The 15696-nt window shown below is 41.9% G+C and overlaps 1 protein-coding gene across 1 annotated transcript; it reads left to right on the forward strand.

Moving 5' to 3' along the window:
* The first annotated feature begins 8792 nt into the window (after positions 1 to 8792).
* Positions 8793 to 10657, forward strand: fzd10 (frizzled class receptor 10). The gene has a single exon (XM_077600247.1). The coding sequence runs from the start codon at positions 8793 to 8795 to the stop codon at positions 10533 to 10535; it is 1743 nt and encodes a 580-aa protein (XP_077456373.1). The 3' UTR covers positions 10536 to 10657.
* The last annotated feature ends 5039 nt before the right edge of the window (positions 10658 to 15696 follow it).

Consider the following 15696-nt stretch of genomic DNA (forward strand, 5'->3'; position numbering starts at 1 on the left):
CAGGGCAAAACAATTAAATGTCCTCGGATCCAGGGCAAAACAATTAAATGTCCTCGGAGCCAGCTGCAGGGGGAAGTGTCCTTCGGTAACAATTATACTAAGCGTTTGTCAAGCTTATAATGATTAATACATCACACATACTGTTGGGTTTATTCTGGGATGTTACTATATGTTCATTAAGCATTTAATAGGTAATGAAGCTATAATTTAATTTGTGCTATACTTTATGTTGGGACCGAGTAAGCTTGAGGACACTTTCCCCCCACAGCTGCTTTCGAGGCCAGTTAATTGTTTTCAGGACTATTGACTGAACAGGACACCATGTTCCAGGCCGAGACTGTTGATCTGAGTTGACAATGAAGATCTACAAGGGACTCTTAAATTGCTTTGACTTGGATTCCGGCAGATGGCGATAATCGAATCAACTTCCGAAAATACTCGCATTATTGTTTAAAAAATATGGTCGCTCTGTTTACCTTATAAAAAAATTATTATGCTTATTCGTGTAAAAAGTTGTTTTGGTTTCCGATCCGCTCGGGTCACCTTGTATGCTTACTTGTGCAAATTCTTACGCAGGTGTTTTTGGTTCCGATCTAATATGAGCAGTTGTTTTTTGACCTTAATGGTGTTATTCGGTTATCTTATGTAATTGTTTCAATCAGATTACCTCAAATGTTTTGATTATGCGCCGACTAAATTGACAGAGGGAGATGCCGTTTCTTTAGAATCATCTTGGACGAAGGCGAGTCGGGAGTGATTTTCCTTGCAAGTTGTAGCCACAGTATGTTAATGATGTCTCCCTGTTTTGTTTAAAGTGTATTGATAATAAATCTATCATGATTAATATTTCACATATACATATAATGATTAATATTCCACACATACATATAATGATTAATATTTCTTCATTGTACACACATATATAATAGTACCAAAAATAACTCCAACAAATTGTCTAAATAAAAGCAGTCCCAAATCCTAAAAAGAAAAATACACCTTCTGCTTTTCTGTTATCTTCCCTTTTGTTATTCTATATTAGTTTTGTATTCTGTCCCCTACACAAAAAAATCCATATTTTGATCTTCCAATCACTCCCATTCTCATTCCGAGCTCGCCCCATTTCCCCCCTACGACTTGACATTGATGAGAACGGAACAAATCACTTAAGAACCCGAGCACAACGCTGCAAAATCTGTCTGTTGGCGTCGATTACGACAAGGTTTTCCTGTCTGCATTGATAGCCGCTTCCTCTTTCCCCTCCAAAGAGTGTCGGCATTGGCGCTCCGTCCCACGGAGTGCGAGCAAAGGAAGAAATCAATAGAGAAAATATTGCTGCAGGCTGACTCATTTTTATCTGTCTTTGAACGAGTCAGCTTTAATTTTGCCTTTGATCTCAATTTGCCGCTTTTGGGATCGTTTCCCTGCGCGTAGACGCAACGGCGGGGGCGGCGAAGGGGCTCTTCATACAAAAGACCACTTCACTCCAAGCCTTGATTTTTGTCAGCGTCCGCTACAGGTCAAAAAAAGAGCGACGTTACAGGACCCACGGTGGTGCTTAAGCACCGCCGATGGAAAGCGACGCCGTCCAAAGCGGCTCGGGGGGCGATGCGTGCTAACGGGTTGACGTGGCGCACAGCTGGCGGCGTTCTGGGCGCGGGGTCAAGCTCCGCCCTGCCAGCCTTCCTTCATCCGCACATCATTAGAAGCGACACACCAAAGGGGATGATGATATTATAGCATCACCTCAGGCCGGCTAAAAAAGACGCCCTTGCTTCAACCTTTTTCCAAACCAGTGAATTCTTGAAAGAGGAGGTGTTGGGGAATTTGTTTCTCTTTTCATACAGCCGAGACAAAAGAGGAGGATAAATGACCGGGGCAGAGAAAAGACAGCGCCTTGCTGGGGAGAGAGGGAAGGGTCTAATCTAATTTGGACAGAGCAGGATATGCCTGTGTTTGTGCGTGAACATATGTGTGTGTGAGTGTGTGTGGGTGTATGTGGGTGTGTGTGGGTGTGTGAGTAGACATGCACGGCTCCGCCGCACAGTGTGAAGGGACTGTGGGAATGGGACAGGAGGGCCGTGCTATTGAATGGTGCCCCCAGAGCCAGGAGCAGTGGGGAGTCTCCCCTGACGCGCCGATTCCGGCCGGCCACTCAAAGAGGGATTAGGCTAGCGAAGGCCTTCCTGATTAACAATTCACACTCAAGTACCCCCACAAGGACCTTGGGTAATAATATGGCCGTCGGTGTCCTTCGCCGGGAGCAGACGCTAAAAAAAAATCCTTGCTTTTATGGCGTAAAAGGCCATGGAGGACTCTGGTGAGCTGGGGTTGGAAAGGAAAATGAGCCAAAATGGCGGGAAGTATTACTAAATCAATAGGTGATGTCTAAAACAAGGGTGTCAGCTTCGTGGGCCGCTTTAACGTCAGCTTGATTTCACGTGGGCCGGACCATTTTAGATATAATATTTAGATATTTTTTTATAAATGGATTAAAAGCCCTGAATATTCAGTTTTTTTATAGATCTAAAACAATGTTTTTTAGCTTTTTTATGTATTTTTAGTTTTACAAAATGATTTTTGAACTAAAAACACAGAAAAAATGATTAAAAAATTACAATTATTGATTTAAAAGGTGGAAAATCAGGATATTTAATATACATCTATACTCTTCATTTTAATTTGATCCTAAAACAGAAAGTCGGCACTCATGATATACTTTCCCGGGCCACACAAAATGATGTGGCGGGCCAGATTTGGCCCCCGGGCCGCCACTTTGACACATGTGGTCTAAAAGATCGGAGTGTAAAAGTGTTTATGGGGGAAAATTTGGATTTTTTTTTAATCGCAGGTTTATGTAATAATGGGTATTGATGACTTCGCAAGGAAAGGCGGGTACGGTGGAGATTTGCATTTTGATTGGCTAGATTAAAGTCCCTCTGTTACCTCATTGGTTAGTGGACTGAATTCAATCAGTTGGATTTTACTGAGGCACTTGTGAAATCAGACAAAAAAGAGCCAAACTAACTTGATTTGATTTTGCTGGTGTCCAGGAAGCCAGACAGAGTCGTTACCGGAATTGATGTAGCGGTTCAGTTAGTTTTCAATTGTTTCTATCTGAGAAACGGTAATAGTCGTTATGTAAATCCTGGCTTTAAGATTTTCCCACTTATTGTTTTTTGAATTCCTACGCTTGCTTGTAGAGTAGAGAGGCGTGAATGTAAGATTTAGCAGATCAAATTAACAGAAGAAGCTTCTGTATGTTTTCAATTTCATCGTGCACCCTCTGCCGGAAGGCAGCTTGGTTTCAACTATGCAGAGGCAAACCATTGAATAGTTAAAAGAGGTCAAATTTCCATCGATATGAACTACCATTTTGTTTCTGACGTTGCTGCAAGTCCGCAACATTTTTAAAGTGTTTTAATTTTATACTGCTTTTTTTTTTTACCAAATAAAGCAATTACTTATGCATCAATAGACTCAAATCGCAAATAGCCGAGTTATGCTGCTGTCAAAAAGGAGGCAGCCACTCCCCCTTAAATAATTGCCCTTTAATATACGTCTCAAAAATGAACAAAATTCAGTTTTTCCATTTTATTAAACATAGTCATCATTTCCATTTACATTGCAAAATCAACTGCCGTTGAAAAAGGCTTTCATGGCAAACAGTTGCTCAAATCTATAATTGAATTGAATCCCTTTATTGTCATTATTTATATATAAGCACCAAATGTGATTCTCTGAAACAAAGCCCATTTTTCAACGAAAAACGCAAATTAGCCTTCATTAAAAAGTCACTTCCCTCAACTATTTTAACCACACAAGGATGAATATCGCAGCCTTTGATGTCGATCGGCCCGCTTAATATTTAATCACTCCACTCGTATGCATTTCCTCCAAACATCTGACCTTTTTTTTTTAACGAAAACTAGTCCACATCTTAAAGCTTCATCAACTCAGACCAAAATGAACAAAAAATTTGCCCAAAAGCAAACATCTGCAGTCGGTCAAATTACAACAGAAAAAAACCAAATACTCTCTGGTTCTTGAGCTCCAATAGCCACGAAAAAAAAAGAAAAATGTCAGTCATTATATCAGAGGGGGAGAAGAGGATCTGTGGACAATGCGCGGGGCATATGAACAAATACTCTCACCTCCAGCTGAGTGTGTTGTTTCTTGTCATTGTGCACTGTGAAAGAGGAGAGGAGGGTCTTGCTTAAGAAGATTAGAGCCTTACCCCACCCGTACATTTAATCAACACGGCCTTTCAATGCTGCCAACAATACCAAACATGTCCAAAGTGTCCCCCATGCATACCTCACATGTTGGAATAGACGACAAATCACTCAATAGCCACCCCAAAAACCACCAAATCATTTTAAAATCATCTAAATTCCCAATTTATCGAATTCAAAGCAAGAAAAATTGCAACCCAATTGGAAGAATTTCCCCTTTAAATCCGAACGGCTTTTCTCGGCCTGCGTTTTTCTTTCATCGGCGGTTAAATATGTAAATAAAATGTCTAAAGTCATTCTTCAAAGGGAACAAAAGAAAAAAAAAGGGGGGGTTTGAGGGAAAAGACAGCCATAAAATTCCTCCGATTTCTCCATAACATTAGCCGGGGGGGTGTGGTGGGGGGGCCGGTTTGGAGCCAGAGCCTAGCAGCAGGGGAGCCAGCCAGCCAGCTCCATAGAATGGCACCTCGCAAATCCCACACACACAAAAAAAATAAAATATCTTTTCAGCCTTAGCCATCAAAGACCGCCTCTTTTCATTTTATTAGTTACACAATTATCTCACAGTTGCCGATTTTGCCGAGATGGAGATTAAATCAAGTTTTTGATAAGTGGGGGTGATCCATAGGAGGTGGAGGGTATATGAAATTGGGGTCTGGGATGGAACAATTGGGAATATAAATATGAAACTGTAAAACAAAAAAAGGAAAGGAAAAAAAGAGACTTGGTTCATGCTGTGTATGTCGAAATTTCAAAGACATCATTGTCATTGTGATCGAAGCATACAGGAGGGGAAAAAAAGGAAAAAAAACGACCAAGACAATTCATTATTACAAGACGTGTCTTTTGAAGATGTGTCAAAGTCATGCTGTCAGTTTCATCCTACAAGAATGTAGATCAGAAAGAAAAATGGAGAGATGGATTTCTTTTAGAGTATTTAACGTGCCTTGGCTAAGAAATCAGGTCAGAAGTTAAATGACTGACAGCTTGCTTTACTGTTTTACATGTGAATTTTATTTTTTTAATTTGATTCAATTTTTTTTTACGTTGACGCATAATATGGGAAATTTCAACCTTGTATTTCAGAATAAAAAACACACCAGGCCAAATAATTGCATTATCAGGAAGGGTTAAATTACCAAAAAATTGTGTATTTCAATTTTAAGGGGATTTTATTCCATCAGAAAGCAAGAACAAACTATATTTTATAGTTTATTATATAACCGTATGTTTTACATGTGAATTTTTATTTTTATTTTTATTTTATTTTTATTTTTTTACGCCTACGTATAATATGGGAAATTTCAACTTGTATTTCAGACTAAAAATCACACCACACCAAATTATTGCATTATCATGAATGGTTAAAATACCCCCAAAAATGTGTATTTCAATTTTGAGGGGATTTTCTTCCATCAGAAAGCAAGAAAAAAAAAATTATAATAACAACAATAAAGTGGATGGGAAAAAGGCGAATATTTATGGTAAAAAAAATGATACTTGTCAGCTGTCGCCCGTTATAAACTTTATTATATAACTGTATTTTTCAGACTATAAGTCACAGCAGGCACTATTTTACATGTAATATATTTTTTTAATTTAATTTAATTTTGTATTTTTTTACGTTCACACATATTATGGGAAATTTCAACCTTGTATTTCAGACTAAAAATCACACCAGGCCAAAATATTGCATTATCAGGAAGGGTTAAACTACAAACAAAAATGGTGTATTTCAATTTTGAGGGGATTTTCTTCCATCAGAATGCTAGAATATATATATATATATATATATATATATATATATATATATATATATATATATATATATATATATATATATATATATATATATATATATATATATATATATATATATATATATATATATATATATATATATATATATATTATAGTAAAAACAATAAAGGGGAGGGAGGGAAAGGCAAATATTTATGGTAAAAAAATGATACTTGTCAGCTATCGCCAGTTATATAACCATATTTTTCAGACTATAAGTCACAGCAGGCAAAGAATACACAATAACGACGAAAAAATATATAAAAAGGTCGCACTGGAGTTTAAGTTACGTTTTTGGAAGGGCATTTTTTTAATTTTATTGGATCAAACGTTGAAGTAAAAATAGTCAAATAGAGAACACCAAGCTAAATAAGCATTTGTTAACATGACAGTTTTTCAGATAACTATAGCCTTTAAAAAAATAATTTAAAAAAACAGGCTGTTTGTTGTCAGAGAGGGAGAAAAAAAAAATCAAATAGATCAAAAGCTGTGGGGGGAAAAAAACATAAATCGCACTTGAGTGTTAATCGCAGGCCAAACTATGGAAAAAAAGTGCAACTTATAGTCCGGAAAATTCGGTAAATATCCCATTATATATCACAATACACATTACATTTCCTCCCCTGCAAACAAATAGCTGGTTATATTTTTACATTTTCAACACAAGTGCCACAGGGAACGTGCATTATTTTCATACACGCACATATACACACATGTAGTATACGTTCCTGATCCACACACTGAGCCCAAACAGCTGAAATGCCACCACTAAGATGGATTGCGCTTAAACCATTTAGCCACAGTGCTAGCAGGTTTCTCATCTTGCACAGACACATTGCTAAAATGCCTCTCAAAGCACTTTAGGTCCTCTTGTAAAAATGCACTTAAGGCTTCGCTGCTACGTGTGATCCGTATTTCATAGCCAGAGAATACCGCGGATAAATCTCGGGCTTGAAAACATGTTACAAGGTCATGAGTGAAGTCTGGATGAGGCGCCATAAACATGCAGAAAGCGGACGGCGTCTTTTTAGCCAACAAGTGACGTAAAATAGCTTTTTATAAGGCTCATCCCAGTCATGATTTGCACGGTGTCTTTTACGTCTGTTTTGAAGTTTTAGTACTCCCGTTCTTTGGGAATTTCACGCCGAAAAAGAAATGTTTGGCTTTAACGGGGGGCAATAAATGGCAGGGGTTTCATTTTTTTGTCCTTGAATGTGGGTGGCATGGAGGCATCATAAATGTCGTCTGGACTTGACATTTAGGATCCTTTCAATCACGGCTATGATGCGACACAATTTTATGTTATGGGAGGTGGGGAGTTCAAAATATTACAAAAATTATTGAATTATCTATCACTGATATGCACTAAATCTGGAATTTGAGTAAATGGCAACCCTTTTGTCCACGTTTTTTTTAATTTATGATTTTTAAATCCACAAAATGTTCACTAACATAAAGAAAGGTTTTTAGTTTTTATAGTCCTTGAAAGGGTTCATTTATTATTATTTTTTAAATAGAAAAATGATTCATAATTTTTTTTTTGAAATGGCCAGTGTCGAAAAAAATATTACAAAAATAGTCACTTGCCCCAGAAAGGGTTAATTTTTTAATTGCTGCCCCACTTTAGTGACTTGAAATGGTTCATTTATAATTGTTAATTATATAATAATTAAAAAAATAATATATATTTATGTGTTGATTACGTTTTTATGACCCAAAAATTAAGGGTTTAGTGTCAAAGTGAGTGTTTGGTTTATTTAAATGACCAAAACTTGCTCAAGAAAAGGTTAAAAGTCATGTGTCAACTTTCTGTTCATTTATTAATGTATTTATAATGATCAAAAATAATCCGAAAAAAAAACATTAATAGAGTTTTATGACCAAAAAATGTGTCAATTTTTTTTTTTATAATCAAAAATTGCTCTAGAGACCGTGAATAAACTTTAATCTAATCTAATCATCGTCTCCAGTGCCAATTTCTCAGTTTTAACGTCCCCCGATAAGATGAAAACCTCCCAAAATGCGTAAAACGGTCGACCAAGCCGTTCATTCTCCAGCAAACAAGTGCCATTTCCCAGGATTTTGTCCACAAATTGCCCTAAAAAGTGAAGTTTGTCTTCTTGCCCAGCCTTTTAAAAAGCAGTCATGAACAAGCTGTTCCACACGATTAGGAAATAATCCGCGTGTCAGTGTCATCTTTCTTATGCTAAGTGGCTGCCTTTTGAAGGCGGATCTTTTGGCAGGTCGGACCGGGACGGGACGGAGCGGCGAGGAGCGCAGAGGAGCGCCTCAGACCAGCGCTGCCACTGAACGCATCAACATCTCCGACATCTCGCCTCCCACCAGCCTTTTCAGCGCTTCCACACTTCCTCGTGGCAAGCCAGGATGTTTATTGCCGTCGGATGTCCTGATTTGTAAGGAAAAAAAAGGCACTCGATCTGAGTCAGGCTCCCCCACACCCAACTTCTGAACACTTTGAACGCGGAACGGACGGAGCACGACGCAAACGGGGGGAATCCCGCGGGATGGATTACTTTGACTTTTCCCTCTGGGAGACGTCCTCGCACGTTTTGGGACGCGCCGGCTGCGACTCTTGAGCAAACATGGGTTGGAAGTCGCCCTTCCGAGTGGAAAACTCCTCTTTGGGGGAGACCGTTGTGGGATTTACGTTTTTATCCGAGTTCAGACGCCCTGGTCCGGTTTAACGACAGACTTTGACGAGTGACCATGAACGATTCGCTCGTGGTTTGAGCGCTCAGAATGAGTTCCGGACTCCACCTCGCGCTGTTCGTCGGGCTGCTGCGCATCGGCGGGGGCTCGGCCATCGGCTCCGTCGACCCGGAATGGCCGGGAGAAGGCAAGTGTCAACAGATCGCCATCCCTCTGTGCAAGGACATCGGCTACAACAGCACCCGCATGCCCAACCTGATGGGCCACGACAACCAGAAAGAGGCGGCCATGCAGCTGCAGGAATTCGCCACGCTGATCCAGTTCGGTTGCCACAGTCACCTTCGCTTCTTCCTTTGTTCGCTCTACGCCCCCATGTGCACCGAGCAGGTGTCCAACCCCATCCCGGCTTGCCGGGTGATGTGCGAGCAGGTGAAAGTCAAGTGCTCTCCCATCTTGGAACAGTTTAAATTCCCCTGGCCCGAGTCGCTGGACTGCTCGCGGCTCCCCACCAAGAACGACCCCAACTACCTGTGCATGGAGGCCCCCAACAACGGCTCCGACGAGCCCCCCAAGGTCTCGCACACCCAGCCGCCGGATTTCCGTCCGCACCGGCCCGCCATGGGGCCGGACCCTCGCCCCAAGGACCCGGACGGCGGCAAGGCGTGCGGCAAATCCGGCAAGTTCCACTACGTGGAGAAGAGCGACTCGTGCGCCCCCAAGTGTTACCCCGGAGTGGACGTTTACTGGAGCCAAGGAGACAAGCGCTTCTCCTTGGTGTGGATCGCCATCTGGTCCATCCTGTGCTTCGTCTCCAGCGCCTTCACCGTGCTGACCTTCCTCATCGACCCCCAGCGCTTCAGGTACCCCGAGAGGCCCATCATCTTCCTCTCCATGTCCTACTGCGTTTACTCGGTGGGCTACCTGGTCCGCCTCTTCGTTGGGGCCGACCGGATCGCCTGCGACCGAGACGACGGGGTCCAGTACGTCATCCGGGAGGGTCTGGAGAGCACGGGCTGCACTATCGTCTTCCTCATCCTGTATTACTTCGGCATGGCCAGTTCCCTCTGGTGGGTCATCCTGACCCTGACCTGGTTCCTGGCCGCCGGAAAGAAGTGGGGTCACGAGGCCATCGAGGCCAACAGCAGCTACTTCCACTTGGCGGCCTGGGCCATCCCGGCCGTCAAGACCATCGTGATCCTGGTGATGAGGAAGGTGGCCGGGGACGAGCTGACGGGGGTCTGCTATGTCGGGAGCATGGACGTCAAAGCTCTCACGGCTTTTGTGCTCATCCCCCTTTCCTGCTACCTGGTGGCGGGCACTTCCTTCCTCCTGTCCGGCTTCGTGGCGCTCTTCAACATCCGCAAGATCATGAAAACCGAAGGGGAGAACACGGACAAGCTGGAGAAGCTGATGGTCCGCATCGGGGTCTTCTCCGTGCTCTACACCGTCCCGGCCACGTGCGTCATCGCCTGCTACTTCTACGAGCGCCTCAACATGGACTACTGGCGCGTCCTGGCCACGGAGAAAAAGTGCAAGGACGGCGGCGGCCCCGAGTCCGAGTGCCTTTTGAAGACGTCCATCCCCGCCGTGGAGGTCTTCATGGTCAAGATCTTTATGCTGCTGGTGGTGGGCATCACCAGCGGCATGTGGATCTGGACCTCCAAGACGCTACAGTCGTGGCAGAACGTATTCAGCAGGAAACTCAGAAAGCGGACCAGGAGGAAGGCGAGCGGCGTGTTTACTAGCGCTCGGCCTTGCGTCAAGCCTCACCCGTCCCTCAAAGGGTTGGCCACCAAGTACGAACCCACGCGGCCCCCTCCCACGTGCGTGTGAGCCGAAAAAAACACTTTTAAAAGCCCTTAGCGCCGGACATTTTTAATGAAGAGCGCCACGATGTATTTATGCAAGCCGCATTTCACGTCACGCAACGTGTTTTTGTTGTGTAACGCGCAACAAGTGCCGCCTTTGTTTGGCGGGGTGGGGAGGGGGTTTTGATGGGGGGGGAAAAAAACACTTTGCTGTTATCCCGCCGAGAAAAATGTTTTAATTTCGAGTGGAATAACCAATTGAGCTGTGCCGTGGGGTTGCGTGAATAATGTGCAATAGATGTTTTGCTCCCGCGCGACAAAGACACTCGGACGGTTTTAGTGGAAGATTACAAAGATGGAACCCCACAGACAATGGCGGTAAATGGTCGGCGCCATGAGTGTTGTGTTTAGAGGCTTTTTTCATGGAAATGGAAACAGGCCGTGTCATTTATGTTGGAACTGTTGAAAAGCAGCCCTGACCTTCTCAACTGACCTTTTGTGAGGAAAATTCATATGCTGTAAATTAACCAAGCAGTCTGTATGGAAAAATCGGGTTTTCGCTTGTCGTTTGGTAGCGCCAGGAAATGTTTCCACGTATTTCCAAAAGGTTTTATTAAAACTGACGTTTTTTTTAAAGTTGGGCAAGTTCGTAGTGTGTTGGAGTTTGATGTATATTCGTTTTTGGGTTGAATATTTATGCTCGTTGAACGTTTAAACCGGGAGAGGTCAGATCGTTTTACATTTTGTGGCTATTTCAAAGATTGGTCGCAAAGGTTATCAGTCAGGAAAACATTTTTTCGCCCACAAAAGGCAACAAAAGACATTTGATAATCGCTCAACCGCCATTTAAATCCAGCTTTAATTGACCAGTTTCATTTTATTTTCATTAATACAAGAGTATTCTTAGCATTCTGTAGCTAGCAATCGTATTTTAATTGGTACATTTAGTTTTTCTTACATAAGAAGAACAAAATATTAGACGACTCTGTATGATAGTGATAAATTTGCATTAAAAACACAGTAAAAAAACTTTAAAGATACAGTTCAAACCTCCAAAATTCTGAACATGACATTTTCCAAGCCATATTTTATGCTTTATGTCTTCTTTTATACTACTGTATTTAAATGTTTTCATTCATCAACGCAATGAAATCAGTATTCTCCAAGCCTAAAAGTGAAAAAAATGTTAAACATGTTCATAGAAGCTTTGCGAAACTCCTTGCACAGCACGTACACAACTTTTTGTTTCAGTGAATTCTCGCTTTCTTCTCTAGAATGCGTTGATGCGTATCAATGGGGGTGGGGGAGGGTCCGGGTTTGGCTAATAATCCAGTTCTCATTCAGTGCAGGATTAGACAGTTTGAAGAGTTTGACTTTGAAAAGAGGATTTCTGCCAAACCAAAACACCAAATATCTGTCATCTCGTCTCCGCTTTATCGCCAAAACATGGCGACATTTCCAAAGACACATCTGGTTGGGCTTTAACCGCTATTATTGAGTAGATTATGCTTCTAAATCCTTAAAAGTAAACTGAGATGTCATAATATCTGGTATTTTATAAATATAATTTATATTATTATCAAATGAGAACATTTCAGGGTGCTCCAGCACCCCCTCGTGAGGATTAGTGTCTCGGTAAATGAATTAATATTGATTTAAACTCAAAGTATTTGTTAAATCACTGTGTATTCTTGTAAGAAAAACAACGTGGGGGTGGAAAAAAACATATTTATGGGATAAATGGCTTGAAATCCACTTTGCAGAGTTGAAATGTGTTGCATACAATCCTGTTTTTTTTTTGATAGAAGAGTCTCAGAAAAACCACATAATGCTTTTTGTTCCTGAGGGCATTCAAGTTCCGGCTTCAACCCAACCTGTTTTCACAGTCAAAAGTCAAAAAAGCACATGACTCACAACCTCAATGTGGCCGAATCAAAGTACAGGAGTGTCTATTGATACTTTTAACTTGCAAAAAAAAAAAAACATGATGAGCTCTTCTGAGAACTTCCAGCAAGCCCACCTGGATAAGAGCCCCCAAGGTGTCTAAGAAGGCTGTAAATATACGTGACAGTTCACACCCCCCTTCCCCCCCTTCAGCCATGCAGGCTTCACTTTTCTTTTTCTTTCTTCAAAGGGAAGAAATTCCGCTCAGAGCAACGGTGAATGTAACGCTGTTAAAAAAAGGACCCCCCATCTAAACCCCCTTTTTTTCCACCTTATGTAAGTCTTAGCGAATTGAAACTTTTTTTTTAAGCCTATGCCTTAATTTACGAGCTAAAGTGTACATATTTATTTATTTATTAGCCTTGGGTCACATTTGTTTTTTCTTTATTTTGGTCATTAAATCATTAAATATTAATAAATCAGGATTTTTTTTTAGGCTGAAAATGGCCTCTCGCTTGTGGAAACAACCACTGAGGGTTATTGATTTGTTATTGATTATTTTAACCCAACATGGCGGAAAGGACCACCAGATCTTTTAATTGTGCCCCCGGCTTTTTTCTGGTCTCGGTAATGGTTCCCATACAAAACATGTGTCAAAGTGGCGGCCCGGGGGCCAAATCTGGCCCGCCGCATCATTTTGTGTGGCCCGGGAAAGTAAATGATGAGTGCCGACTTTCTGTTTTAGGATCAGATTAAAATGAAGAGTAGAGATGTATATTACATTTCCTGATTTTCCCCCTTTTAAATCAATAACTGTAATTTTTTAATCCATTTTTCTGTGTTTTTAGTTCAAAAATCAGTTTGTAAAATCTAAAAATATATATTAAAAAAGCTTCGTCATGTATTCACGGAAGGGAGAGAGGCGGCCTCGCGAGTTTGACTAGATAGGCCACGCCCCCGTATTCAATTTTTCGCACGGTAGCTGATGGCTGAGTTGATTTTTTTTTTGGCAAGAAATTTATGCGGGGGCGAGGAAACGGCCAATCAAATATGTCTTCTAAAACACATGACTTCAGTTTTTAGAATCTATAAATAATCTAGAAACCGGAACTTGAATGCCCTCAGGAACAAAAATCATGATGTGGTTTCTGAGACACTATCGAAAACAGGATTGTATGCAACACATTTAAATCCCATTATATTTGTATAATGACAATAAAGGTGATCAATTCAAAGTGGATTTCAAGCGATTGATCCGATAAATGCCTTGTTTCAACCCCATTTGGATTTTTTTAAGGTTATCCAGTGATTCAACACTGATTTTGTGTTAAAATCAATGTTAATTTATTAATGTGTCTAGTATAGCCAAAATATAAGAAGATCCAGGCTAAGATTACATTGGAACTTTACCAGATTAAATGTGGTTTCTGGTTCATTTTGACTTGACGTGAATCGTAATTTGTTTGGTTTCAGGAGCTGAGACTTTTGGTGACATGTCAACGCAGGAGATGGAAGTCATTCAGGTAAAAAATGTAAAATATTGAAGTTAAAAGTCCTTATTTCGCGACGTGATCTAAAACTTGTTCGGCGTAGTTCCACTTTTGTGACGTAAAGGTCAGCCCGAACGAAGCTACACGTTAGCGTACGACCACGGCTGTCGAACAACCCGTGACGTTGTCCGCCTTTGTTTTGCGAGCAGCCGCAAAGTCCTCTGACACCGAGACATAAATCACGCTGGCGGGATGACTGGCGTCTGATGCGACTTCTCTTTGATCCGACTTTTGGGAAACGCCCCGTGTCCTCATCCTCAGCTGCCGCAACGGCACCTGTTTACCAGTTCGGGCCTGCCTGTTTTTGCAAAGCTGTTCCGAGCCTCTCAATGTCAAAAAAAAAACTTCCACATGACACGCCGACATATACACAAAGGAATCTGACTAGCGCTCGGGGGTAAGCGGATGCCTCCTTTGAGCCAACGTGCTCGACCCGTACGCTCCTTTGCAGATGGCTACTCTGAATATAATTCTGTTCCACTTTAAAAGACACAGAAACAAAAAAGTTAGGGTTTGTTTTCTCGGTGTACCCACAGCATAATACTACCACCACCATGCTTGACGGTAGGCACGGTGTACTTGTTCCACTTTAAAAGACACAGAAACAAAAAAGTTCCGGTTTGTTTTCTCGCCGAAGAGCTATTTGTAAGCGCCAGAGGAGAAAGGTTTCACAGACCCAAAGAGTTATCAAAGAATGCTATGAAAGCAAATCCAATCTTCGGCCTGATGACTTTAGGTTATCTTGAAGAATTTGAAGGTAATCCTCCTTCATTATCCCATTTACTCTCTGTAAAGCACCAGTTCCATTGGCAGCAAAACAGCCCCACAGCATAATACTACCACCCACCGTGCTTGACGGTAGACATGGTGTACTTCCACTTTAAAAGACACGGAAACAAAAAAGTTAGGGTTTGTTTTCTCGCCAAAGAGCTATTGGTAACTTGGAGCAAGATTGATATCGCACCCAAAAATTAGCGCCAGAGGAGAAAAGTTTCACAGACCCAAAGAGTTATCAAAGAACGCCATGAAAGCCCCTTCACATCCCTCAAGTTCTTCTGGTGCGCAAATCCACATTTCAGAGGATTACGGTTCAAGCGTATGTGGGTGGCCTTCATGTTCACAAACCATCTGCCGAGCGACGAATCAAGGGCGACACGAGTACTGTATTCGTACCCGACGTGCTGCTAAAGCAGAAGCTAATAGGTCCCAGAAACGTAAAACACAAAAGCTCGCCCACTCCGAGGTGCGAGTCATTACACCAAAACGAGCAACAATGAGATCTTCACGAGCAATGAGATCTTCAAACGCGTAATGAAGCGCCTCGCAGGCCCGCTTTTGATCAAACGCGAGTCTGATAGCGGCTTTGGTTGGAAAGACGACGGAATATGTTTACTTGCATCCGCAGAAACGAGCGACTTTGAGGGGGAGATCAGGCAGATTAGTGTTAACTGATGGAGACCTGAGCAAACAGACCCTCCCCCTTCCATACAAGCAAGGGCAGCGTCGCACTTCCTCTGAGGACCAGTTAGTCGGGCTGAATAAAACATCAGTCAGGCGGCAAGTTCTGACACTTTCCGCTAGCCTGACTTTGCCCTTTAACAGCGCTGGAGACTATTGTGTCTCCCTTCAGAAACACGCTACGCATGCTTAGCCTGAAGCATGGATAGCAAAGTCTTTCAAAATGTACAATAACATTATTTGTTCAGCAACAACTGTCATAAATCTAAAGGGTTGTCTTGGAAAGACTCTGGA

Source organism: Stigmatopora argus, chromosome 5 (genome assembly GCF_051989625.1).
Source record: "Stigmatopora argus isolate UIUO_Sarg chromosome 5, RoL_Sarg_1.0, whole genome shotgun sequence".
NCBI lineage: Eukaryota > Metazoa > Chordata > Actinopteri > Syngnathiformes > Syngnathidae > Stigmatopora > Stigmatopora argus.

Bases quoted from the DNA above. Each gene is read 5' to 3' on its own strand.
- fzd10 (XM_077600247.1), top strand. From the start codon at position 8,793: ATGAGTTCCGGACTCCACCTCGCGCTGTTCGTCGGGCTGCTGCGCATC.